Genomic DNA, 27,088 nt, shown 5'->3' with positions numbered 1-27,088 from the left:
GATGGAAAAAATAACAACTCTTTGAAACACCATTGGACTATTTCTCGTTCTAGCCAGTGCACCACGACTGCTTTATTAAAGGCCGTGGCATGTAAAATACCCTGTCTGTGGGATATAAATGTCGTCTTGCTACTAATGGAGACAGGTAGTGAGTTTCATTTCTGAGAATATATCACAACTACCAAATGTCTGACATCCAATAGCCGATGATTAATCGATCAGTGTGCTCTAGTGGTGTCGTTAAACAATAAAAAAAACGACGTTAAACAACAACAACAAAAACCACAACAACTAAAAGTGACTTTTAAATATTTATTTATAAAATGAGCACCTTTGTTTTGATATGAATGTATATACACGATGAAAAAAGATAAAAGGTTTTAAATAACCAGAGATATTCACATATACATATTTTACTTAAAGCATATTACAATATAAATGATAATTAATTATTATTTGGAAAGAATAAAAACCCGGACACTTGGCACAAAGCCAAATCTCTAAGTATTAACATTTAGTATTTTACACAACACCTCATTATTATAATCATAATCAGTTCTTACTTTGTAATTGAACTGAGTAAATAGAAGGACATTATTACAATTCTACAGTTTATTTTACTTAATTCAATATTTACTGACTAAAATTCAGTTTCTCTACAGAAACAATCTGTTCTACCTGCAGAAAACAATACTAGTATACGAATGGATCAATGTCGGGTATATCGGGTGGCTACAACCACCACCCCCACCACCCCCAAACCAACCCACGCAAAAAACAACACACAAAAACAACCCCAACCAACCATAACCTTACTGAATATGGATTTAGGAACTATGGGGACTGTAACTTTGATATCTCACCCATTACTATATCGATATTTGCCACCGTTGGGGAAAGTTTGAGGAGAGATATTATTAAAATAGCAACAGATTCAAAATTGTAAGTAACAAATGCGACACTAGACCGTATGTCATAAGTGAAAATGAGCGTCGCAGTTTGAATATTTAATATAAAGGGGGCAAAAACCTAATGATTAGCTGGAAAATAATTTCTAAATTGTTTGGCTGGTTGGAGAAAGAATTCCATTCCCCCAACCCCTCCCGCCCCGCCCCGGACAATCGATCATTTGTGGAACATTGCACAGATCTATTGTACATATATACAGGTATGTAATAACTTAACAACGATAGATACATCAAACGACAACTACACAAAGACACAAAATATAAAAACAGAGAAGAAAAGGAAGCACTGATGGAAGTCAAGCATACGCTAGACTGGTAATAAGATTTACCACACAAAACAACACTTACAGAAACATTGTCAATATTGTGGGTTCTGTTTGTAGAGTTTAACATTCTGTATAAACATGTACACAGTCAAGTTTATCACACATTGCGAGGGGTTTTGTTTTTCTTTTCTTTCTTTCAAAGTCACTTTCTTTTAAGAACAAGAAAACAAACACGTGGGATCTGTAAATAGAATCATCACAGCTTGAGATTGGGAAATTCCATGCAAGGCATTTAAAAACAAAAATGTCCTTCGCCATTTGTATCAAAACTTTCCATTGGTCCACATATCTCACGTGACACACATAGCACTTTGTTAATAACTGTCATCGTTTTCTATTGGCTAAATTCAGTCCGCTTTAGAATTCCCTCGCTTGTTCTTCTTGTTTCTTCTCCTTGATTTCTGTCTTTTTCGTTCTAAAAAAAACAAAAACACACACATAACGTTATTTGTTCAAAATTAAAATTAAAACATGTGATTTAAAAAAATGTTAATAGCAAATATATAACGTGATGAATTGATGCGAGTCACAGGTATGTTCAAGTTCTGAATTGTTACATGTCAATTGAGATTTGTTGTTATTATGATGACTGTTCATCCACCCAATTTAACCTCCCTCTCCATTGAGGAAAGATATATACGAAGGTGTAAATTGTGAAAAGTTTATAAATTGATCACACCTTAATAAAATAATTAATCAATCGTAAAGCAGATCAATGTCATTGACCTTTTAATTTTATTTTTTTGTTTAAATTAGAACATAATTACAAATTAAAATTAAAATTAAAAATATAAAAATATATATTAAAATAAAAATCAATATTAAAATCATAATCGAGATCATAATCATTCAAAATCAATCAAAACTTAAAAATTACAATTGAATTTTGTTTTTTAAACAAATGAATATATCATTTTTTTTTAAATAATAATAATTAAACACTGACCTGCACACTGTCGACAACACGGGTCTGTGCTGAAAGGATCTTTGCACTTCCGTTTTGGACACCTAAGTCTGCATCTGACGTTTCCTTCTTTACACTTGCAAATGGCGCACCTTCCGTTACCGTTTGGAGACGCTGGTGGCCGCCATTTTTCTCCTTCGTTATACCGACGTCCTCCGAATTCACAAATAGCTTTGTCGTCTTTCTTTGACAAATCTTCCTCTGGCTGATTGGCTGGAATGATAATTTAATGACAATAAAATTACGATTTGATGATAATAAAATTATAATCTGATGACAAAGCTCGTAATGACTAACTAGTAATGATGCCAGAATCATGGTTGGAACAGAAATGACAATATTGTGATAATACTACTACTACTACAAATGAAAAAACCCATTGATAATAAGGAGATATGGAGATGAAATAATAAATAATCTCATTTCATTCATGTATTTACCTTAGTTTGGCACCCAACAGCCGATGCATTTTTCGTGCTGGGGTGTCATTCATTGCTAAATTCTTAACATCAGCTAGCAGCATATGATAGTTATGCACCTACTGTGATCTTAGCGCTAATATCGCTTGCCCATGGCGTTAGCAGAAAATCATCGTATGTAAAGTGTATAGTATTCCAAATCCTTGCGATTGTGCCTTTAATCAATAAGTATTACTTACATGCACACAGACTGCAGCAGCTGTTGGCTTTCCTGATCTTTCGTTTACACGTCAGTCTGGGACACTTCTGACGTCTGCAGGTGTACTCTCCATGCTAAAATTAAACAAACACATTTTTCATTATTAAGAAAACTATTATAGTAACATAAAAGTGCATTTGATATACGTGTTATACCATGTTTAATACTATTATCATATATCGTAGTTTAACGTGCTTTTTGACACATCAGTCGTCACGGCAGAAACTTTTCTTTTTAAATTAGGAGTCCATTTAAGGTATTGCCATATCGATACGATATAAATTTGCATGGATAAAGGGAGTTAAATATGACTTTCCTGGATCGAAGATGTAGCGATAGTGATATCTCCATTTTCAAGGTCGAGGTTTGTCACATCATAGTAACTGTTATATTCGATTTCATTAGAAAGAAAGCGAATAATGGTGGAAGTACATAACATGACTTATTACCAACTTCTGCAGCAACTTATTATGTACTAAAAAAACAACCTAAAAATATGAAAACGGTGACAATGTGGCGAGTGATGTATTATTCAAAGACACAGGGAGATGGGGTAATTTTGTCACCTTTAAATACACGTCAAATGACAACAACATTAAGATGTACTACACCTACACACTGAGTCGTTAAACTCGCTCGGGGTGGGAGCTGGTACCAGGATGCGAACCCAGTACCTACTAGCCATACGTCCGATGGATTAACCACTACACTGCAGTACACTACACCATCGAGGCTGGTTATATTTCCAAATAAGAGTTTGTCTTATAATACTTACGCTACAGCGACAGTTGACGCATTTCATCTGACCGAAGGGGGCGACTCTTGGATGCCATTTGGAGCCGTGCGGGAAGACGCGCTGCATGAACGTGCATGCGCCAATCATGTTGATATCCTTCAGCAGCTTCACTTCCGGTTCCGCCACAATAGACGCTAAAACGAAAAAGAGAAGGCATGTAAAGATCGTGACAATATTGCTTAAGAATGTGTTACATTTGAAAATCTAAAGACGTTTCGCATCATCAAGTAATATAACTATTGTTGTCAGCAAAATATGGTACATATACATTAATTTACAGAATTATAAGCAAAATCACAAAATATATATTTTCTTCAGACTTAATAATATATTAATATTATTATATTTAAACGGTAAGGTTTTCGTATGTTATTACTATTGTTAACAAGTTTAGTAGCATATGTGTTACAACTTTTAACAAAGATAATGATAACACAGTTTTAGCTTGATTTTTGGTATATATCACCAATTAAATTGTTCAAGAACGATATACTGGGCACACCTCAGCTATCTGAGCTATCTGTCTATCTAGGACATGGCGTAATGGTTGGCTGCTTAGTCCTAGAAAAATCTATGTACTGGCCTTAGAATAAATAATTAACAGATGTTGATGTGGTGTTGAGATCATCATCTTCATCATCATCATTACCATTAGTATAATTTACCATCATCAAATTCATCATAGATTATCAGGCCAGTCCGCTGCAGCCACATAAATTATTGTTGCTACCAATTAGCAAGAACAAATTACATTTTTGACAGGGCAGCACATACCCGATTGCTTCAAACACTTACCATCACAAATCTGACAGCAGTCGTCTGACTGACGTCGAACTCGCTGAATTGACGGACATGTAAGCTTCGGACACGGAAGACGGCTGCATTCTGGGATAGCACCAGGCTGAAATAATAAAATAAGGTCATGTAAAGATCTGAATTTCCACCACTTTTATATGGATTTATAAATACTTTTGACTGCCCAAATAAATATAGAGACGGTTGAATTTGTTATGATTAAACATTGTAAAAATAAATTGTGAAAATACGAAAAGAAACAGAACCATTAAAGGCATATTGTCACAGACCACTGACCTATTTAATGGTCTAACAAAGTATTACCTGAACAAATATAATTTGATTTGTCCCTAAATGTACTTTATTCAACCTACTTCATAACCACCATATTAATGACATTTTGTAATTGAATTATAGCAATGGTCTATAATTCAAAAATTAAAATTGCCGAGAGGGATGACATGGATTTCACTCCATCATGGTTCAGTTAAGGTGATACGATAGCTAGATTTGGTTTCCAACAATTAATGTAATCTTTATTTATTATCTATTTTTAGAGAAATAAGGTCCTTAAATCTGTGACAGTATGCCTTTAATTTCTTTTGGAGAAGGCCTAGTAAGTTGTGTAACTTGTGCCTAATCCATTTGTTCTTTGAAAAGCAATAAAATGTTTCAATCAAAAAAGAAACTAAATTAATGACTATTATATAGCTTATTAAAAGTAATGGTAATAAATGATTGAATAAATAAATGAATGAATGAATGAATGAATGAATGAATGAATGAATGAATGAATGAATGAATGAATGAATAAAATGAATGAATGAATGAATAAATAAAATGAACGAATAAAATGAATGAATTAATCAATAAATGAAAGAAAAACAGAAACAAAAATAAATAATACGAAACGGTGGGCTATGATATAATTATAACAAAATACCTTGCATTGACACATGACGCATTTCGAGAATCCAATCTGAGGTAGGAACGGGTGCCACTTCCGGCCGACTGGGTGTCTGCGCAGATCGCCTTCCAACTTACAGTATTGTTGACCTTCATCCGGGCAAGTTGGGCAACAGACGCCATCTTTGGTGACTGGATTGAGACAGGCCAGTTCAGGACAGGGCAGGTGATGGCAGTTCACGGAACCTTTCTAGTAAAATAAGATAGATTTGAAGAATGAAGACACTTTATGAAAATTACTATATTCTAAGGGAACAGGATCCATTGTTCTGTAAAACAAAACAGTATCTACAAACTACAAATCACTATAAGAGATAAATGTATTTAACGACACCGCTAGAGAACACTTAATTAATTGATTAATTAACTACTGGCTATTGGATGTCAAACATTTAATAATTCGGACACTAATTCTTTTAATTTCTTTTAGTGGTAAATGTAAAGAATGCAATCGTATACCACTGCAACGAATGACAAATCGCAGTTCTTTAACTAGATACATGTAATATAGCGAACTAATATATTAACGATTTTGTAGACCCAAACTGAACATTATGCACTGGTAAATTACTAGCTCCTTCAGTTGATAGAACATTATGACAGACAGACAGACAGGCAGAGACAGAGAGAGAGAGAGACAGAGACAAGAAATAATCAACGTACATGGTCTTAACATTGTTAATGAACCAAGTACTTACCACACAGCTGCACGTGTTGCACGTTGAATTCTGCACGGGGAGCCAGTGGTCCAGATCATCGTAGTACCGCCCCTCATAGTAACAGCGCATCTTGAGTGACGGGTCGACCACGCCCTGTTCGTCAACCAGGATGTCCGTGTCCACGTCATTGGAGTACTCCCAACACGTGTTGGGCAAGCTGACCTGAAATTAGAATAATCGTTGTGTACATGAATATGTAAATGATAAATTTAATAATTCTGCGTCGAAATATAACACTGCGATAAAGATAGCGAATTCTAAAAAGAAAATTCGTAAACATTGGCGAATAAAAGGGGACTTTGGCGATCAGCGGCCATTAGGTGTGGGGGTGTGGGGCTACCGAGGACCACTAATTCCAATGTATTCTTAAGAGCTACCACCGGCAAGGTAACCTTTGGACCTGCCCTAAAATGCAGCGCAATGCCTGAAAAACAGGTGTCCTTACTAGCTAATATATATTAGATAGGGCCATTGAGCTATTTCTCGTACCAGAGAGTGTACCACGACGGCATATCAAAGGCGGTGGCATGTACTATCCTGTCTGTGGGATGTTGCATATAAAAGATCCCTTGCTACTAAAGAGATAAAAACAAAAATGTAGGGGGTTTCCTCTCTTAAAACTATATGTCAGAATTACCAAATGTTTGACATCCAGTAGCCGATGATCAATAAATCAATGTGCTCTACTGGTGTCGTTAAATAAAACACACTTTAACTGTTTAATTAATATTTAATACCAAATGAGCAAACACAAGTTTTCTGATTTAAGATGTTGTCGTCGCTGATGATGTAATTAACTGTATACTTACATTAGCCACGAGGACGGCGTCCCCGGTGCTGCCCATGTTGATCTGTAGGTACGCCTTCCCCTCGTCCAGATCTCGCAACAAGTCATCCGGAACATCACCCACACTTCCTGAAGCCTGCAGTAATCAATATTCATTAGTTATAACAAATGAATATTAATAAGTTCTAATAAACATAATGAATATTTAAAAGTTACTAGCGTTACGGAATATGAGTTACAGATTTCGAAGTTACAGATCTATAAACAGTAAACAAATATATTTTAGTTCGCCTTTCTACCAGGGCCGCACCGAATAAGGTTTGGAGGGGTGTTCTAAAATACCCCTTTTGTCTAGTTGGAAAGGAAAGAAGCAATGTTTTATTTAGCGACATGCTTTGAATTTTATTTTTTATTTTTTTATGACAGAACACGATGATATCAGTCAAATAGTTCTCGAACGTTTAAACGTTGATTATTGCCAAACGTAGGTCAATTTTATTTTTACACTGATCTATTATTGATCGACATATGACAGAACATTTATTGAGATGGTCAAATAAACGAAACGTTACCTTTTTTGTTTCAAAGACTGTGCTTTGTCCTAATCCTTCCTCCGACCCAAGAATTGCAGATCCTTCAAGACGGTTGCTATGGCTACCAAGGAGAATGCTGAACGGACTGACATTGTTCTGGAAACCAGACACAAAGATCTCATAACGCAGACGACAGCCAATTTCCATTGACAACCACGCATGCGCAGCGGCACCACGGCTCTTTGGCGTGAAAGGTGTCAGGGTAACAGGGAACGCTAAAAATAAAATAAAATAATTAATCATTTGTTAACATTATCAGCTTTAATAAATGCACTCGTTTATTCTTCAGGATTCTACTTGTAATTTGGCCATTATTTTTCATCGTTTGACATCGTGGGTCTGTCCATTATGTTATATCAGGATTAGGGATATCTATCTTAGCTGTTTTTTTCTTTGTGACAGAGATGTGTCATATGGTTATCTAACATGAAAATCCATTGTGTGACACCCAATAGCCGATGTATTTTTCGTGCTGGGGTGTTGTTAAACATTCATTCATTCTAACATTCTGTTTTGGGCGTTGGTTTCACGATATTGTTAACAAATAATAGTGTTTAAATAGAGATTCTAAGAATCAGTTTTCATACTGCTTTAAACTAGTTCTTGAGGAATATACCAATAAAAAACTTACCTTCGTCTTTACTCTCTTGGTATGGCAGTTCCATGACACGTCCCCTCAGCTCGCTGATCCTGTGATTGGTCGTAGCAACGTTGATGTACAGCTGATTGGACAGCAGCATAACGATATCCTCCGCCTTCATCTTTTTAAAAGTTCCGTTACTCTGAATAAACAATATTTATAAAGACTTGTAATTTTTCTGCATTTTTTTTTTTTTATCAACATGGAAGAAAAATTGCATATCTATAAATCTCACATATGAAGGCATTTAATCTACACCAATACATTAAAACCCTGGTACTAACTTATTTGTTTCCTTATTTAAAAAGAAATAATAATAAAAATATTGAAAAAAAAAAAGTGTTATTCAGAAAGTATAACAAATGCAACATTTCCAAAACAAACACACAAGCACACAGATAAGCAACAGATAAAGAAATTACAAAAGGTTTGTTTTGTTTAACGAAACCACTAGAGCACATTGATTTATTAAGCATTGGCTGTTGAAGTCAAACATTTGGTAATTTTGACAGTCTTAAAGAGGAAACCCGCTATATTTTCCATTAGTAGCAAGGGATCTTTTATATGCACCATCCCACAGACAGGATACCACTTACCACGTCCCGCTCTAGATAAATAAATGAATACACAATAAACAATACACACCCATCCTGAATAAGAGCCGAAATCCTTGACGAACGTCTTGTGTACATTTCCAATAACTCGTCGCCGGTTGTTCTTGCTTGCACTTCCCTCTATCCTGATGCTCGTGACCTCGTCCTTGACCCCGCTGACCCTTATTTGATAATCAACGACTCCCTTTTCTCTGAGCTCCAAAACGACCGATCCAGCGGCTGATGTTCTAGAAGCTTCTAAGGCTTCTGAGCCTGACAGGAGAGCTTGGAATACTGAAATAGAAATGTTTTGGATTAAAGAAAAATGACGTCATATTCGTAGTCTCGGTCTCGCAACTTGCGTCATGTCGATGAAAGAAAAAGAAAAAACATGGTCTCTTATCATGCATAATAAAAAAATATTATTATGTGTTTGGGGTTTTTTTTCTAGTAAAGGTAAGATATACTAGCATAATCCATAACGAGGAAATGGCTATTACGAATATTCCATAATGAAAATGTTTTAGAAGGTTGGAAAAAATAGATTATATGTAGTAAAAGTCAGTGCCCAATTTGGTCAAAACATCGTAAGACTAGTTTTGAATGTAAACGTAAATCTACGACCAAACCACTATTCTGGTACTACTAACAGTTCAAGAAATATCGTTTGAAGTACACATATATCATTTTCTTTCTTCCGTAATGATGCTACTTTCTGCATGAAATGGATGCCAAACACATGTACCGGTAAACCGATATAACAGCTAGTCGCAGACGTAGACTTACGATTGCCATAGCGCAAGTTACGGACTAGTTCCCCGATACCCACCACAATAGGGTTTTTTTAATTATTTTTAATTAGATGTATTTGCTGTGAAAAAAACAAAAACACCCACTATGTTAATGTCCTCAGACTATTCTCCTCACAACCCAGTCGTGTTGTGAATGGAATCATGAATTAATTAATGTTTAACGACACCCCACAGAGGTGGATCTAGAAGGGGGCCCCAGTGGCCCGGGCCGCCCCTAAATTTTGCGACAGTTATAATTTTATTATATATTAATTTTCATTTTTTTTACGACCCCCTCCAAACCTCCACCAAAGTTCCATTGGCATTCCGCCTGTCATTGCCCCCCCCACCCCACCCCCAATGGATTTTCTGGATCTGCCACTGCTCCAACTCAAAAATACACATCCGTTATTGGGTGTTACAAAAGGTAAGTATAGAAAAGAAATATATATATAATACAATAAACAAAAATATCAAGCTAAGTATATTTTTAAACTGTGTATAGAAAGCATAGTGTTAAGTTTTAGACAAAGAATTGAATCTAGTGAAGAAGACGACGTTACCTCCACAAGTTAGCCGGGGTTTCAGGTCGCCGCTGATTGTGGCGCCATTTCGTGATGTCAGACGCAGGAGCAGACGACCGCGCGCGAGATACTTGGCTTCCCTTTTTCTGCTGAGCTTCCAGAATCCAGAGATCTGATTGACCTAGACAGAATAGAATTGTTGAATATATTAATAAATTATGACAATGATGCGGATTAACCATGAACAATAATTATATAATATGAAAAATATTCTGATTATTTTTGATGAGGTATCAGATCCCAGTGATCTGATTGGTAAAAAAAAAATTTAATCGAATAAATATATAATTTTCCTATTTGTTGGATAGAAAAAGATTGTTTCAAACAATCACAATATGTAAAACAGATTTACTTAATCTACTGTCAAAACCGATACTAAATAAGGCTTATAAGGCTTATTGTATAATTTCTGCAGAACGCGCTTGTGTCTGTTGTGATTTTATTTAATTAATTATAATGAGATATAAGAAAAAGCTATAAGTACCCGTCGAGTGATTTTGCCCATAGACTGGTGCACAATCTTCGTGTTGCGCTCAATCGTAACGTAATATTCACCATTGAAATCTGCAAGAGACAAACAAATTATAAAACTACGAAACTGTCCAAGTGTTAAACGTATTAGAAAACACTAGAAAATAGGAGCAAGTACATATCAGACTAAAATAACCAGGGGCCTAATTCACATAGCTCTCGTGGGTTGTCCAATGCTAGGGTCAGACTACCAATTGCCAGCACAAAGTTGGCCACACACACACACACACACACACACACACAGACACTGCTGGCATGTTCCGTCGTATATAATGTCGACAACAATTTGGATCAAAATACAGTGTCTAATAGAAAGCTAAATTTTTATTCTAAAACAACTATCTAAATAAGTGTCATCTTACGTTTCTGATTAAAAACTCCGTCAAATGTGATAGCGTAGTTCACAACACGAGTCTTTGGGTTGTACTCAAGGGACGCAACTCCGCCGATCCCCTCTGCTTTCGTGGTATGCAAAACAGATCCAAAAGTCTCTGCAAACAATAAAAGCAAATTATATATCATAAAACAAAATAAATCATTTTAAAGATCCAATATTTCTTTTGTACAAACGACTTTCCAACTATAATATATAGGTAAGGTAAGTTTCCATCTTTCTGATTCATGCACAGATATAATTTATTGCACGGTGTACTACAAAACACGTGCAACAGATTTACACAACATGGCCATAATATTTCACAGGTAGTCTGTTACTGATACACTAATCATATTTCCGACAATCGGTCTAGAGCACCGACTTACGAAGCAATCTTAGCCCTAAAATCATCTTAATTGTTTAGCTACATAATGCACTTACGGTGATCTCAGCGCTTCGTAAAACAGGGACCCGGAGAACTTTGGTTGTATAGACGTGTGTATTTAGGACTGCTAGCATAATCTGAGTGTAGTAAACGTGTTAGTTATATTACTAAAAAATGCAAAATAAATTTATTTAAAAGGCGACAAAACGGCTTTAAGTGTTGAGTGCGTTGTTAAATAAAACATGTCCTTCCTTTCTTCCATCAATTTAAGCTGAATCATCCCTAGCCCGGGTCACAAACAGATTGGGGTCCCGAGGTCGCACGAGGATGTGTATCACGTCGCGGGCCCCATTGCTAAGGCAAACCGATAAGAAGATAGGTGTAATTATTTCGGGAAATACCGCACGCGACCCGCAAATTCCTACCACATACACATGAAAAACGATATTTGAGATGTTCTAATTATTTTCATTAAGGAATTCCGTCGTCTCCTTCAGATGAGATGGGTGTACCGAAAAAGTGTTAGTGAGTTCAATGAGAATTGCGCGGGAATTCCTGGAATGTCGTCTGTTTCGAATGGTTTGCATTGTTATATATGTTCGGAGGAAAGGAATGTCCATCTGGTGACACCTCAGCATACAATTTATTCAGTAGGTTCGATGTTTTCAAATCACAAAATGATATAGAAATTCCACGTACACTTCATCCCTTTTATAGCCATATAGTTTTAATTAGTGGGATACACTCCAATATACATGTGTATACATAGCTGTACAAACATAAACCTATATTTATAGACAAATGGTGAAAAGGAAATGAAAAGGTAGTATCTCTTTCATTTTCCATTTTCATTGCTTTCCAAATGAGTATTTTAATGCCCCATCAAGCAAAAAGTATTCATGTTATTAGAGGGCTGATATTTTATTTAATGGCATGTGGTATCAAACGGCGCGTTTCATCATATCACTGTATACAATACTTAATTTATAGTAAGGTTACAGAAAACGAAATATAACTGAATAACATTTTTGTTAGTATGTAACTTACCTTTATGGACATTCGCGTTGGGTACTACTCTTCCAGCGACCAATCCCTTTGGGTAGCGGGACGTGGTAATCACCGCAAAGAGCCGTTTTTCTCTGAAGTACTGGAGGTACACTGACGGGATCTTTTTCCAAACACCACATAGCTGAAAATAGATAGATAGATATAGATAGATAGATAGACAGATAGACAGATAGATAGATAGATAGATAGATAGATTAGATAGATTAGAAAGATAGATAAGATAAATAGATAGATAGATAGATAAGATGGTACACAAGAGAAAGTATTATTTTGAACACATCTATATGAAACATATTTAGTAAAACCTGTATTTTATTCCGTAAAACACAACAGAGAAAATACATCATTAAATTACTACTGTAGTGTTTAGTTTCAATCATTAAATTGTAACAAAAACATATTTTTATGTAATAAATAACTTGTAGTTCGGTTTTTATTATTATTATTATTCGTTGGTTTTGCTGGATGTTATATGAGAGATACAATGTAGTGTAGATATTACATTCTTTTTTCTATTTGAATTATTCCTAATATTTGAAATCTCACCTTTTTGTCTCCAGATCGTTTCTTCACAATGGGACTCTCAACTAATATGTTTCCGTTAGCATCCGTAATCTGCAGGAACTTGGGATGATCCAGTCTATAATATCACATAAACGAATAAACGAATAAATAAATAAATAAATAATTTGCTTTTACAGTGACCACAAAACATCTGTTTACCTTTATGATAAGCAATAATCTCAATGATTGATTGATTGATTGAATGAACGAATAAATGAATAAAAGAATAAAAGAATAAATAAATTAACGTGTGAATAAACGAATAAATGAGTAACGTGATAAACATTAATTAATTCATTAATTCATTAACTGAATGAATGAATGAATGAATGAATGAATGAATGAATGAACGAACGAACGAACAAATAACTTACCGAGTATAGCGCACAGAGTAAGTCAACTCGCGGTTCTCGACGGTTATCCGGACCACGGCCACGGACCGGGTGGTGACAGCTTGACGACGGACATTTCTTCCAACGAGTAGAGCAGTGAATTCTAGATAAACAAACAACAACATATTAAACATTTAGCATAATAAACTGTACTTGGTGGCAACAAAATTAAACTGCATATGGACATAACGCCGGATTTCCACTTATTACACCTTGTAATCTAATCTTATGATGAACTCGCAAATACCAGTAACGTGTATCGTCATCATTAAAAAACAATTAAATTAAAAAGTAATATACAAAAAAACCAAACGCCTATCCACTGTAATCGTGCCATTGGCGAATAGAGATGAGGTCAGGTGTCCCTCAAACAAGTGTGAAATTAACACTGCCTTTTTTTATTTTATTGATTGAAACATAATACAGTACTTATTTTATTGCATAATATTAACATGTAATAAACAACTTACTGCCCCCCCGCCCCCCCCCCCCACCAATTACAAATATCATAAATACCATAACAATAACGATACTGGTGACTACCACGTTTTTAAATATAGCTGCCTTTTGTCTAACAGAAGACACCTGTGCCCCGGTTTTTCCCTGCGTAGGTTTACTGCGGAAAATAGAATTTCTCAACAGCTTACCGGCTTTACCAATCTGTTCATACTGGTCTCCGCTAAGGGTAGATTTCTTCTTTTTGTCCGAAGCAAAGGAAAAATTGTCTTCAAAACTGTTCACTGAAAAACAATAATAAAATTAATGTGGGTGATCTACTATAGTAATTATGTAATAAAAGATACTCTGATAGACAGACAGAAAGACAGACATTTCAATAAATACATAAAAATAATAAATGAAATGAATAGAATTGTATTGGAATCAAAATAAATCAAATCAAATCAAATAAGTAAATAAATGAGTAAGTAAATAAGTAAATAAATAAGTAAAATGAAATAAAAATGAAACGAATTGAAATAAAAATGAAACGAATTGAAATAAAAATGAAACGAATTGAAATAAATGAATTCAAATAAAAGAAAAGAAAGGAAATTAAATAAAATACATTAAAATAAATAGTACAGCTACTAAAACACCGTAGCATAACAGACATCATTTTGCCGTGACGGCGATGTGCATGGGGGAATTGTGGTGTCACAAAAGGTTTATTAATTTTTAAAAATAAATATTCCTGAATATTTTTTAAACAAATATGATAATATGTTCTAAAACCAGTTCACTTCCTCATGATCCTCAACCTAGCAGAACCCACTTTGAATTACGTTTTATATAAAATAGGCAACTACACCTTCCTGTGTCACATCTCTGTGTGGGTTTATACATTACACACTATGTATTTAGTTTTATATAAAATTAACATTCACACCTTCCAAAGTCATGTTTTGGTGGGGGTTTATTTTGGTATGTATGCTTTCCCCACATAATCCGCCTTATTTCTAAATATTGATAAATGTTAACGGATAATTTACCTGCCACGATCCCCAGGTATACATTGAATGTAGTTCTACGTGTACGTATCATACGGAACGTTACCCGCGGAGCAGGCGGCGCCAAAACGACCGGAAATAGCGATTGGCTCCAGTGACACGCTTCCAGACGAGTCAAACATAGCAATTATAAAGTTTATTTTGTATAAACCAAACATGAAACCCAGGGACTATAGCCAACCGTTAAAAATAGTTTCCTTAAAAATCGTGATGTATTTTGTTTATGGACGTTAGAAAATACCAGCAACAAAGAGATGGGGCTGTATATGGTCTGAATTTCAGGCCCGGACGAAGGTCAACGGTAAACGCTTTCCTGATGCTGGATCGATCCCCGTCGGTGGGTGCCTTTGGGGTATTTCTAGTTGCAGCCAGTGCTCCCAAACTGGTGTACGTAACATCCTATTTATTGAATAGTGCATATAAAAAAGCCCTTGCTGCTAATCAAAAAGTGCAGTCCACGCTCTATATAACCATAAATAAAAAATCGCTCAGTCTGACAATAAACAAAATATTGTTTTCCCTTGCATTCGTTGTTCTTGTTATTATCAAATACAGTATTTCATTTGTTATCAAGTATGGCAGCGCGTATCGCCGGGCTAATAGCAAATGCTGTGAGATTTCGATTAACGTTTTATTCGAAACTTTATTTATCTGTATTGTTTATGAAATACACTAAAATTATCTTTATTATTACCACTATCACACACGTTCGTGTCAAAACCACGTAGGTCACAATCAGAAATTGTTTTATAGGTAATATGGTATTTCAAGGTCTAAATCATTCAGTGTTCTTGCGGGAATTATGTTGCATTGCCAAATCGTTTAGCGGTTTGTATATATAGTTCTCTGGCTTGTATAACGTCGTGTGTTGCCGTGTTTGTATGTGGGGAGTTTATATGCCGTGAGGCCTACTGAAATAAACTGAATTAAAATAATAAAAAAGAAGATTAATTATGACGCTATGTTGGCACTATAATCCATTATTTAAGATAAAATATTCCAACATTATGTGCACATCCAAGAGAGGGGGTGGGGGGGGGGGGGGGTGGGGGGGGGAAGATAAATAGATAAATAGATAAATAAACAAACAAGCACACTAACAAATAATATATGATCAGAACATTGAGACATTTATTTACTGGCGTCCGGATTTTGCACATATCGTTAATGATAACAATTTTTAAAACTTGATTCTGATGCTTGTCTACCTGGGACAGGTGTTAATGGTAGTTAATGAGAGAAAAATCGGCGTAGTTGTTTATACACTCACCCAGAGGGCCCCTAAGACAACTAACTTTCGGTGAGAGCAGGTACTTGGATGCGAACCCAGCACCTAACAGCCTTAATTACTAACGGCGTAACTACTAGGCGACCGAGGTGTGTACAATGTTGTAATATGCTCAGTATTTCTTTTGGTGAAGCTATAACCGCCAGAAAACAGGCGTTACGCAGGGTTTCGATTACTCAGTATAGGTTTTTATATATATATTATTAGCTATGCACTACGGTTCAGCATTAATATTTCCTGTATACAGAGTAATTACGCCACTTGAACCCAACAGGTGTATTGTACCTGATGCATGGAAGTGGTTATCAACGAAACACCTAAAATAAATCTTTGCTCCGTGGCGGAATTCCACATAGCGATGCTAATAAACGGCAAAGTCTGGCTCATTTCCAGATTTGTTAGTACGTATTGAGCGAGCCATTGAGCGTTCTTATGTAAGAAGACAGACGCGGCGTGTCAACATACATTCAAACCCGATTCCACAAAGTTACCGATCGTTACAATGGAACCTGGCAAGATACTCGTTCTTATTTGATACACTTGAGTAAAACTGAATGGGTGTAGGACTAAAGACCTCATTCTCCTTTTCACAGACTCGAGTGGCTCTTTCAAGACGGAATCATACAATTTCGGGGGTGTCGGTTCTCAGAGCGGCTTGTTCCCGGGTAAAGCAAACATCGCCATCTTTGATGACGCGTTAATTTTGTGCGGTCCTAACAAAAGATGGCGGATTGAAGTGGGATGAAGTGTCGCCGGCTTTTCACCCGTTTGGGCGGCGAGTACACTGAACAGCATTAAAATCGTTCTATAATGAGGCGTTAGTGGGTGGTCTTAATGTTATTTCTGGGATCGCTTGCAACCAAATGAATTTCAATATGCGTACATATTCTTTGCACATTTATAAGTCGCCTAACGGCATTTCTCACAAAATATTATATTGAATTCACCTCATTATGGCAATTAAATTGTATAATAAGAGTGATGAACTAAATAAATAAATAATAAATAATTGATACTGGTGGTACTTCAGTGTAATATAATTAATAGTATTTCGTAAAATGAAATAAAATAATTTAATTTAAATATAAATAAATTAACTACTACACACGACGTAGCAAGTTATTTTTCTTCTTTTACTTTCTTTTGTTTTTGTTTTTGTTTTCTTTTTTAAATCTCTACGAAAGCAAAAAGCAATACACACTTTGACAGACAAAATCCCGTGAAATAATTGTCAACTGCCACGACGGAGTTGGCCGACTGGCCAGTTGCGTTTTACTCCCGTACTCCTTTCTCTGGCGCGCTAAGGTTAACAACTAATCGGTCGTAGAAGTTGTATACGACGAGGGTGCTCAGACTAGCAACTAGACAGTCGCAGAAGAGATAGGCGAGTTGGTCAACTTCGTCGTGACAGTTGGGAGTCTAATATTAAGCTGATACTACTTCATGCTCATATATATAATAGTGTAATGATATTTGATATATGGGCTGGAAATTGCAATGGAAAGATAGATCTTTATCGTAGTATGTGCGGGATGTAGCCGAGTGGTAAAACGATCGATCGATCGATCCCCGTCGGTGGGCCCATTGGACTATTTCTCGTTCCAGCCAGTGCACCACAACTGGTACAAAGCCGTGGTATGTGATATCCTGTATGTTGGATGAATCATCCCTTGCTACTAAGGAAAAAATGTTGCGGGTTTCCTCTCTAAGACTATGTCCAAATATTTGACATCCAATAGCCGATGATTAATAAATCAATGTGATCTAGTGGTGTCGTTAAAAATAAATGGTTCACTAACTTTGATCAGGGCAGGTCTTGCAGCACTTCCCCGGCAACAGGATGGCGTTGCTGCAGTCGGGTTTCGGACAGTCCAGTTTGATGTTCTTACAGATGATCTGGCCTCGGTGAAGCAGCACGCCTTTCTTCTCAATCTGAAGGAAATAAAACGATAATATAATGTCATGATTCATACTGAGTTGCTAGCGTCGCAAGATCGAACTACCGTGTGTCCGTGGTGTGCTTTCCTGAATTAAAGAAAAGGAAAGATTGCCGGCTTTTGAGTGTCGATATGACGAACCTAGTGGAAACAGAAATCGGATAAGTGTGTGTGTGTGGAGGGAGGGGGGGGGGAGAGAAGTAGAACATAACATTATTTAAAAGTATTTAAATCGTTCAATGGAACAGCGAGAACTGCATCAAACTGGACTGTCCGAAACCCGACTGCGGCAACACCATCCTGTTGCCGGGAAGTGCTGCAAGACCTGCCGTGATCAAGATATTTTGGTTCTAAGCAAAAGGGTTGTTCTTTTTGTTTTATTATTATTTTTCTTTTTAAATGAGATACCTTTGCCCCCAGTTTATGACTACTAAAGCTGCAAATTTTATCCAGCTGAAATCAACTTGTTTATTTTAGTACAGTGGTATCGTGAGACCATAGCATAGATGCAGTCTATATATACTAGTAACTATCTGTACATGTATATCTGTTTGTAATTTGCTATGGACTTTGGAAGATTAGCGTTTGCGTTAATCAAAATTAAACAACAACAAAACTTGTTTATTTTCCTCCAAGCTGACGATCTTTAGAACAAATTGGCAGTAGAAAGGACATAACTAGTCGCATACGAGTGACTTATGGCGCATGCGAGCACGTGACTATCTTTGTTCTACCATAAACGTGTCGCTCAAGTTGCTAACAATTTACAAATGAAGATCGCTTAGCAGCACGTGCAATCAGTTGCCATCCGGATTTTGCACAGCCGGTGCAATACTGCGATACAGCGAATAAAACTGATAAACAAAGAGGGCGCTTCCAAACGTTGTTATTTCTTCAAGGGAGGTAACTTCCTCCTCCCAGTGTTTCTAGTCACGGCCATGGTAGCCATATTTTGGTGTTTGTTGTACTGGGGTTTTATTTTTAATTTGTATTTATTATACCAAAGGAACACTTATATGCTACATTAATATATGAAGTACAGTACAAAGGAAGACGAAAAATAAAATGTTATTGACTATCATAAGTGATCAACAATGAGATCGTACGATCTTAAATGAATACTGTTTGTTGTATGTATACTAGTAACATATAAACATAACAAATTACAACTGAGAATGAAAGAGAAACTATCGGTGATTTGTGTTTAAATATATTATTGCGGGGAAAATGCTTGAACATATTTTAGATTCGTAAGAAACGATCCGTAACGAAACAATGCAACGAAACGTATTTTAAAGTATGTTTTTCTTTTACGAACCTAACTATTGACGTAACTGAATCCACAAATTATTCTACCAAATTTTAACAACTATTTAATGCAATACAGGCACTGTAACAATTCATATACACTAAAAATATATATTTAATCACAACTCATGACGCTTTATACGCGGAGTGATTAAATATATTTTTAATGTACACGAATGTTTAATACTGATATATTGCAGTGCATGTATTGCATTAAACAGTGTTGCCATCATATCTATTTAGGTTCGCTTTCGTGTGAAATACAAGTATGGATACGGATATACGTACAAGTAGTACAGACACTTATGTCGGTGCAAATTAGAATGCAAAATTTAGTTAATGAGTGGGAGAAGTGCAGATAAACCACGAATGCACTCTAAACAACCACTTGTGGTTCGAGTGTACAACACGTTGTGATCAAACATTCGGATTACTGGTTTATGATGTCTGACACGTAGAAACCGATACACGACTGAATGAAACTAATATTATAACGAGGGTACGAAATAGCGCATAATAATGTATCTAGGCTACAACATGGTTAAGGTTAGGGGAAACCAAATTTTGGCACAGGCGTGGGGGTGCGTGTGGAGGACATGGCATGCCCCCAAATCATTTTTATTATTATTATTCCAGAAGAAACAACGAAGAACAAATCCACCAGTCTTCTCTACTAAATGTTTTTTTAATTTCTTTTATAAACACATTTTTTCAGTATTGCAGGGTAACGTTTAGTGCTGTACGTTCTACATGAAAAACTGGGGTTTGCATTAACATAAATTAACATAAATTCTTATTTTAATATACAATAACTCTCAATAACTTTCAATGTGGTTGCTTTTTTTTTTTTTTTTTTTTTGTGTGTGTGTGTGTTTTGTTTTTGTTGTTGTTGGGGGTTTTTTTTGGGGGGGGGTTCGGGGGGTGGTGGTTGATGATGAATTTGATATCTATATAATTTATTTTGGAACCTCGTTGTGCATACACTAACTGGCAAACAAAAATGCCTACAACTGAAATATATAACACCCCATGACCAATTCGCACCCACCCACTAAACCAGCACGCACTAGACGGTTCGGGTGGCGTTCATTCACGCGACATAACACGAGATTTAAAAAAAAAAAAGAAGTAAAAATGATTCGAAAGGTTAAACATGCCTATTTGAAAATGTGTACGTCGTCATAGAAAACTCATGAACGGGATGAAAAGCACGGCAATAGGCTAATCCCGGAGATTACGGCGTTTAGGGGGGAAGCCTTACTTTGTCAATTGAGCAAGACCTTTGAAAACCAAATAACACGAAATCTTTTCTCCGTCGACACCGTCGTAATCCGCGCGTTCCATTCCGCGGTGCGTTTCACACCTCGACGTTGTTAATAAACAGGGAGAGAGATGTTATCGGGGCGGCCATCTTTCCGAGCTTAAAGGCGAAATGCAATTACTCACAGTAGACAACGATAAGAGATTTTACTAGGCTAAGGAGCGCTACCTGACTTTGGGGGAAACCACAGAAGAACGAAAAAGAAAGGAATGTGGGAATTTGTTTTTAACGAGCGCTACCTGACTTGGAGGAAAACAATGAAGGGAAAATCCAAAAGATATCCACTCGGTTCTAATGAGCGCAAACTGACGTAGAGAAAATGAACGGAAAAAAGATCGGAATGCATTGGGTTCTAATGAGCTCTAATGAGCTCTACCTGACGTGGATAAAACCAGCAGATAAAGAAAAAAGGAATGCGAGAATGTAATAAGCGCTACCTGGCGAGAAAAATATTAATTGAAACAATAAAACACCTGCACTATTTTATTTAAGAAAAGAGCTTGTTAACACTTTGCCTATGCCGGGGTTTTTTTTTTTTCTTGAACGTATATTATTACAAGACTAATACATATACCTTTTTTCAAATTACAAATTAAAAAATGATTTATCAGTATGGTAACTTTATATGAGAACTCATGCCCGTAATTACAAAAATAATCCATATAATTTTTCAAATTACAAAATAAAAATATTTATCATGTGAGACACTGCACTGAGTTAGATTTTTCACTGTGACTGTCATGTACGTCACTGACCTTGAGTAGGCATGGGCATGACAAAATTACTTGGAAATGGAACTGTATTTAACATTCAATCTCTTCACTGTGACACATATTTTTGTTTTTGATACAATTCAAGTATTTTTGTTTTGTTCTTTATGTATTTAATTTCTGTCACCAGGCGAGGAAACTTAGTCAAGGATTTGCGTTACCCTATGAGCGATCGGGCAAACCTGAAACAGTATTAACGTCTTTTTCAACTCCCCCACCCGTCTACCACCACCGTACAACTATTAACAGAACATCCCTTGCAATGAGTTGTGATTTATCTGTACCCAACGATTTATTATCCACCCACATTTATGGTTCTTATAAAAGTCATAGATAAAATAAAATAAAATCACAGGGTTTGTCGTAATGATTTACACCCACGTTATTACAAGACCACACACGGCGGAACACCCCCTGTTAGAAGTGAACACCCCGACCCTATTCACACCCAAGGTGTCGTGATTACAAGAGAGGTATTTGAAAAACATTCTCCGGCGAAATAAATATCTCTTGGCTGGTGTCGGATTTGAACGGATCAAGTAGTAGACTACTGAAGTGTCTACTTTTATTACCTACGTACATACATACCGCTCAGTTCAAATGTATCGGCGCGCAGTGAATAGTTGTCAAATTCTACCGTGGATGAAAAACGTTTTGGTGCATACGTAACACATACTCGCATTGTGTATTATAAATACGTTTATTTATATAATATAATATAATATAATATAATATAATATAATATAATATAATATAATATAATATAATATAATATAATGTAATAAATATAATATATAATGTATAAATAAACGTCTACGTATGGTAAATACCGCTTAAGTTAAAATGTATCAGCGCGCAGAGAATAGTTTTCAAATTCTACCTAGGAAGAAATGCATACGCAGTACACACTCGCGTTGTGTGTGTGTGTGTGTGTGTGTGTATTATAAATATAAATAAATATAAATATTATAAATATACTTGTGTATGTTATGTCGTGTGTGAATTTATGCATGCATGGGTATCGTTTGTTTTAAATTAAACATTTGTACGAGAAAAATATCTCAAGTGAGGAAACAAACGAGACATTATATTACAATATAAATATTAAGACTATTAAGTACATCACGTTATTTATTATAGTGCATCGCATTAAGAATCAACATTATAATTCATGTATTTTATAATAATTTAATAAATTAAATACAATCCCTACTAATACACAGTTGTAATATTAAAGAAAACATATACACAAAAAACAACAACATACGTTATATATTTTATATATGTACCATGGGAGTGACATTTAAAAATATTAAAATTAAGCATTATGTAATATATATCATAAAAGATTAAATGCAGGTGCAGTGCATTTTGAAGCATTTAATAATTTAATTGGTTCGGAACGGCAGTGAAATCCCTAACGCCAGGAACGGGTAAATATTTGACTGCTACTCACCGGAATACACTGACACTTGACGCAGTGCATCGTTCCGTGGGGCAGCAGTTTCGGACTCCATCTTTGTTCCAGGTGGTAAAACGTTCCGCCTAACCAACAACCTGCAAAGAAGAAAACAAAATAAATAATTTGTTTAAAAGATTTATTCTATAAAAGTTGCCACAGATTTCAAAGTGTATTACTTTTATTATATCCAAATTCGTATTACCATGCAAATTCGTCAAATTGTACTAATTATGATCCAGATTGTTTTGCCATTATAACAATGTTTACCACTTACAGATCCTTTTTTTCATGATTAAAATCACATATTCTAAACAAGAAAATACAATTAATGTTTAATTTTAGTAGCAAAAATGGTTCTTTTACTGTTAGTCAGAAACATCTTACAGTGCCTGCAAACTCTGGACAGTCGCTTTAAACCAAACCGTAGGTTCAGTCATGCCCAATATACGTATTTGATGGGTATTAACGTGTTTATCATAAAATTAATTTAGCCCAAACCAAAGCAACAACAAAAAATCAACACAAGTGTGCCAATTTAGGGTCATCGTAGCCTGTGGAAGTGTAAAGATAACGGAATTAAATAAATAATATTATATTACCTACAAATATTAGTTTAGTGTGCTTGTTTCGGGTTTATTGTTAAATATAAAAATGGGTGTTACTTACAGTAAGCATACGATTGGTTTAGACGGGGCGGATAAATGTATAAATTATGTAGAATTGTTTAAAATTTACTCTTATTTTCTAACTTGTCAATTTTTAACATTTATAAGTAAGAAGGAAGTAATGATTTTACATTGAATTAAAAAAGAAAATATTAACCTATATCATAATTTTATTGAACATTAATTAATATTTTACCATGTGCAAATGATCCTTTCTTTTAATATTTCATAGTTTAATCCATATTTTGTTTACAATACAAAGTGTTTTGCGGGTTAAGAATGCTAATAAAGTTATAATAATTAAAATATTGTTAATAATATGCAACCAATTAATTATTTAAAAACAACTTACATTATAAATTGTACATGATCAATATTATTACTTGTATAGACATTGTATTGGTGTGTTTCATAAACGTCAAGCCTACATGTTTTATATAGCCAACACTATCAACGGCACAATATTTTGCCGTGCTGTTTATTATTCAGTTGAATTTATTGTATCAACCAACCAACATTATTTATGATATTGTTTTAAAATTATTTTAAAAACGCATGATCCTAACTCGCCCATGTTTTGAAAATGAAAATAGATTTTATTTATTGTATAAATTTTATATTAAATAATCATAATATTAAAATGTAATCTGTGCTATCCTAACAGAACACAAAGCGAATATATAGAACATCGGTTCCGCTTGCCAGATGAAGCCATCTAATCGTGTTTTGTTTACTTTACTGCAATTTGTTGATGCCGAAAAGGGTTATCGGCAATACCTGTCTTAGCAGCCTTCAAACGAAGACGATAACGGGTAAAACAAACTCGCCATAGACTGTTTCAGAATTGATTGGGTGTGTGATTGATAACATTTATTGAAATAATTTGGTTCCATTTGTACTTTTGTATTATTTGCTTCATGGAAGCAAACTTATATATAGTTGTCCTTTTTAAATAATAATAATATATATTAATAATATGTATTAATAATATGTATTATGCATTAATAATATGTATTATGCATTAATAATATGTATTATAATATGTATAATAATATGTATTATAATATGTATTATAATATGTATTATAATATGTATTAATAGTATGTATTATGTATTAATAAAATGATTATGTATTAATAATATGTATTGATAAAACAAAATTATTATTAATACTAGTATTAATAATGATAATACATGTACTAACTCTAATAATAATAAATCTTGAAATAGGTTTAACATATTCCGTGATTAGTGGTCTATAATTTATTTATTTTCAATGATTTTATGGACAATTCTAACACAAATACAAATACATTTGTGTACGTAAGAGATATAAGGAAACCTCCGTCTCACAATGTCGTAATCAATTGTCAATATATTATTTACTGTCTTCGTGCACAATTCTTAATACATGTGCATTTGTATATTTTATCATTTCACAATCACGCCTAAGAAAATATTACAGGTTTTTTTTTACAGGAATATAACTTGAACGCGTTTACGTCATCAAAATAAAATGCAGTAATATTAATATTAATTAACCATACGTCATCCTGAAGGCATATTATTACATATAATTATTTTATATATTTCATTCTTATCCAATATCCTGCCACGTTAACCACGTTGGAATATATGCATTAATGGAAATTCTTACTACAGTAAGTAAACAACGTAAAAATATTAATTATTATTTGTTTAAGATCCCATATCATTGATGAAAAATCCACTATGTAAATTTAAAAAAAGGTTTTATGAGAAGCAATTCATTCCGATACTACGTATAATGGAACACACAAACGCCTCGCTTGAATTGAATGAGCGGAAGAATTTATGCTAATCCGTTTCACACAGCTATGTATGTAACTGGAGATATATCTAAATAATGTAAGTAAACAGATACATGGCGGTAAATAGATCGGTTTCACTCACCAGGCGTTCTGCTCTGCTTTCGTTCGATCGCGTCTCCGATCAGCGGGATGTTCGATCTCCTCGCACCTGTCCAGGTAACCGACATGGCGAGGAGAACAAAAAGCGGTAAGACGAGATCCATAGTCCGAATGTTGCAAATCAAAAACGACGAGATATACAACACGACGTGTATACACACATACACGTGAACAATAACTAGCACAATAACACTCCTCTAGCTGCGGAACAAACTATACAGCAAACAGTAAAAAGAAAAATATGTATGATATAGCACGAGTTTCGATATGTTTTCCCTCTGAATGATATTTTCAATTTGATAACAGCACACGGGGCATGCCGGTTTTAAGCATTCCCTGATTGGACCCATAAATGAGTAAAGGGCCGCCTAATTCGGCCCATGCGCAGCCCTGCATCGGTGGCGATGATAATCCCTGAGTAGGGGAGAATAGGGGTCTCACAGCCCCTTTCTCCGGCGGCGGACATCAAAGGTTACTTGCAATTAATCTCGATTAAAGGTGTTCGGTTTTTAGCGGGCCCGACAAACTGGCCTCATCCGCTCCACGCTATATTCCGCGTTCTTACTAAGTAAACTCGGGCTCACCCAATCGCCGACAAAAGACTCCGCTTTACCGTTCGTGAGTGTTTCGTCTTATTGCTGGGGCAGATCTAACGAGAGCAGAGGGTGTGGGTGGGGATGGAGGTGGGAGGGGATGGAGGGTGTTACGGGTTTTTTTTCTTGTTTATCTTTTTTTTCATCTTTTATCTTAGTAAATTATAACACTAACTTTGTTTTACTAACAAAAAACCCCAAATTATTATTATAGAATAAAATGGTCTTCCATTGTCCGGCTAATATTATGGGTACAAGAAATCCCTACCTTTCTTAAATTTCATATTCCCTACCCCCTCCCTCCCCCTCTTAAATCCCAGAATCGCCCTTGTATTGTGGAGAAAAATAAAGCAGAAAAAATCTCCCTTAGTAGAAATGTGATCCATGTCGATTAATTTTATTACATTGTACACGCAACTTGTCCTCCTAATACCGTTTAATACGAACCTGGCCTGTTATTACCGTCTTTGGTGGATTAATGTGGATCAAAGTTGAGAAAATATCATGTACACACAATACACACATGTATGTGTATTGAGAGCGTCTTTTTCTATCTTTTTTTCTTTTTTGTCTTTTTACTATCAAATACTCCCCCCCCCCCCCCCCCCCCCCCGTTTTTGGCGTTGTTTTTGGTATTCGTTAAAAACAAGAAAGTAAAAGTTTGTTTTGTTTAACGACACCACTGGAGCACATTGATTTATTTGTCATCGGCTATTGGATGTCAAACATTTAGTAATTTTGACATATAGTTTTAGAGAAGAAACCCGCTAA

General features: G+C 35.3%; 1 protein-coding gene across 1 annotated transcript; it reads right to left on the bottom strand.

Moving 5' to 3' along the window:
- Positions 1 to 304: 304 nt before the first annotated feature.
- LOC121389684 (chordin-like) lies at positions 305 to 25,828 on the bottom strand. Its single transcript, XM_041521334.1, has 21 exons — positions 25,708 to 25,828; positions 23,105 to 23,205; positions 18,112 to 18,244; positions 14,164 to 14,256; positions 13,499 to 13,619; positions 13,107 to 13,200; positions 12,540 to 12,681; positions 11,094 to 11,222; positions 10,685 to 10,764; positions 10,180 to 10,321; positions 8,878 to 9,119; positions 8,224 to 8,374; positions 7,572 to 7,807; positions 7,022 to 7,135; positions 6,192 to 6,374; positions 5,471 to 5,683; positions 4,528 to 4,633; positions 3,712 to 3,866; positions 2,917 to 3,010; positions 2,241 to 2,471; positions 305 to 1,709 (listed from the first exon to the last, which is right to left on the bottom strand). Exons 1-21 carry the CDS (start codon positions 25,826 to 25,828, stop codon positions 1,642 to 1,644), a joined length of 2,949 nt encoding a protein of 982 aa, XP_041377268.1. The 3' UTR covers positions 305 to 1,641.
- Positions 25,829 to 27,088: the final 1,260 nt, after the last annotated feature.

This window comes from Gigantopelta aegis, chromosome 15 (assembly GCF_016097555.1).
Source record: "Gigantopelta aegis isolate Gae_Host chromosome 15, Gae_host_genome, whole genome shotgun sequence".
Taxonomy (NCBI): domain Eukaryota; kingdom Metazoa; phylum Mollusca; class Gastropoda; order Neomphalida; family Peltospiridae; genus Gigantopelta; species Gigantopelta aegis.
Note: the sequence above shows the minus strand (reverse complement) of the source record. Positions and strands in the feature narration are given on the sequence as shown.

What these genes read in the sequence shown, in the direction of transcription:
- LOC121389684 (XM_041521334.1), bottom strand. Translation starts at nt 25,828, where the DNA reads ATGGATCTCGTCTTACCGCTTTTTGTTCTCCTCGCCATGTCGGTTACC. An exon ending in CGGAGTTTTTAATCAGAAAC is followed by an intron (nt 10,765 to 11,093) that starts GTAAGATGACAC and finishes TGTCTCTTGCAG; the next exon opens with ATTTCAATGGTGAATATTAC. An exon ending in GCAACACGTGCAGCTGTGTG is followed by an intron (nt 5,684 to 6,191) that starts GTAAGTACTTGG and finishes TTATTTTACTAG; the next exon opens with AAAGGTTCCGTGAACTGCCA.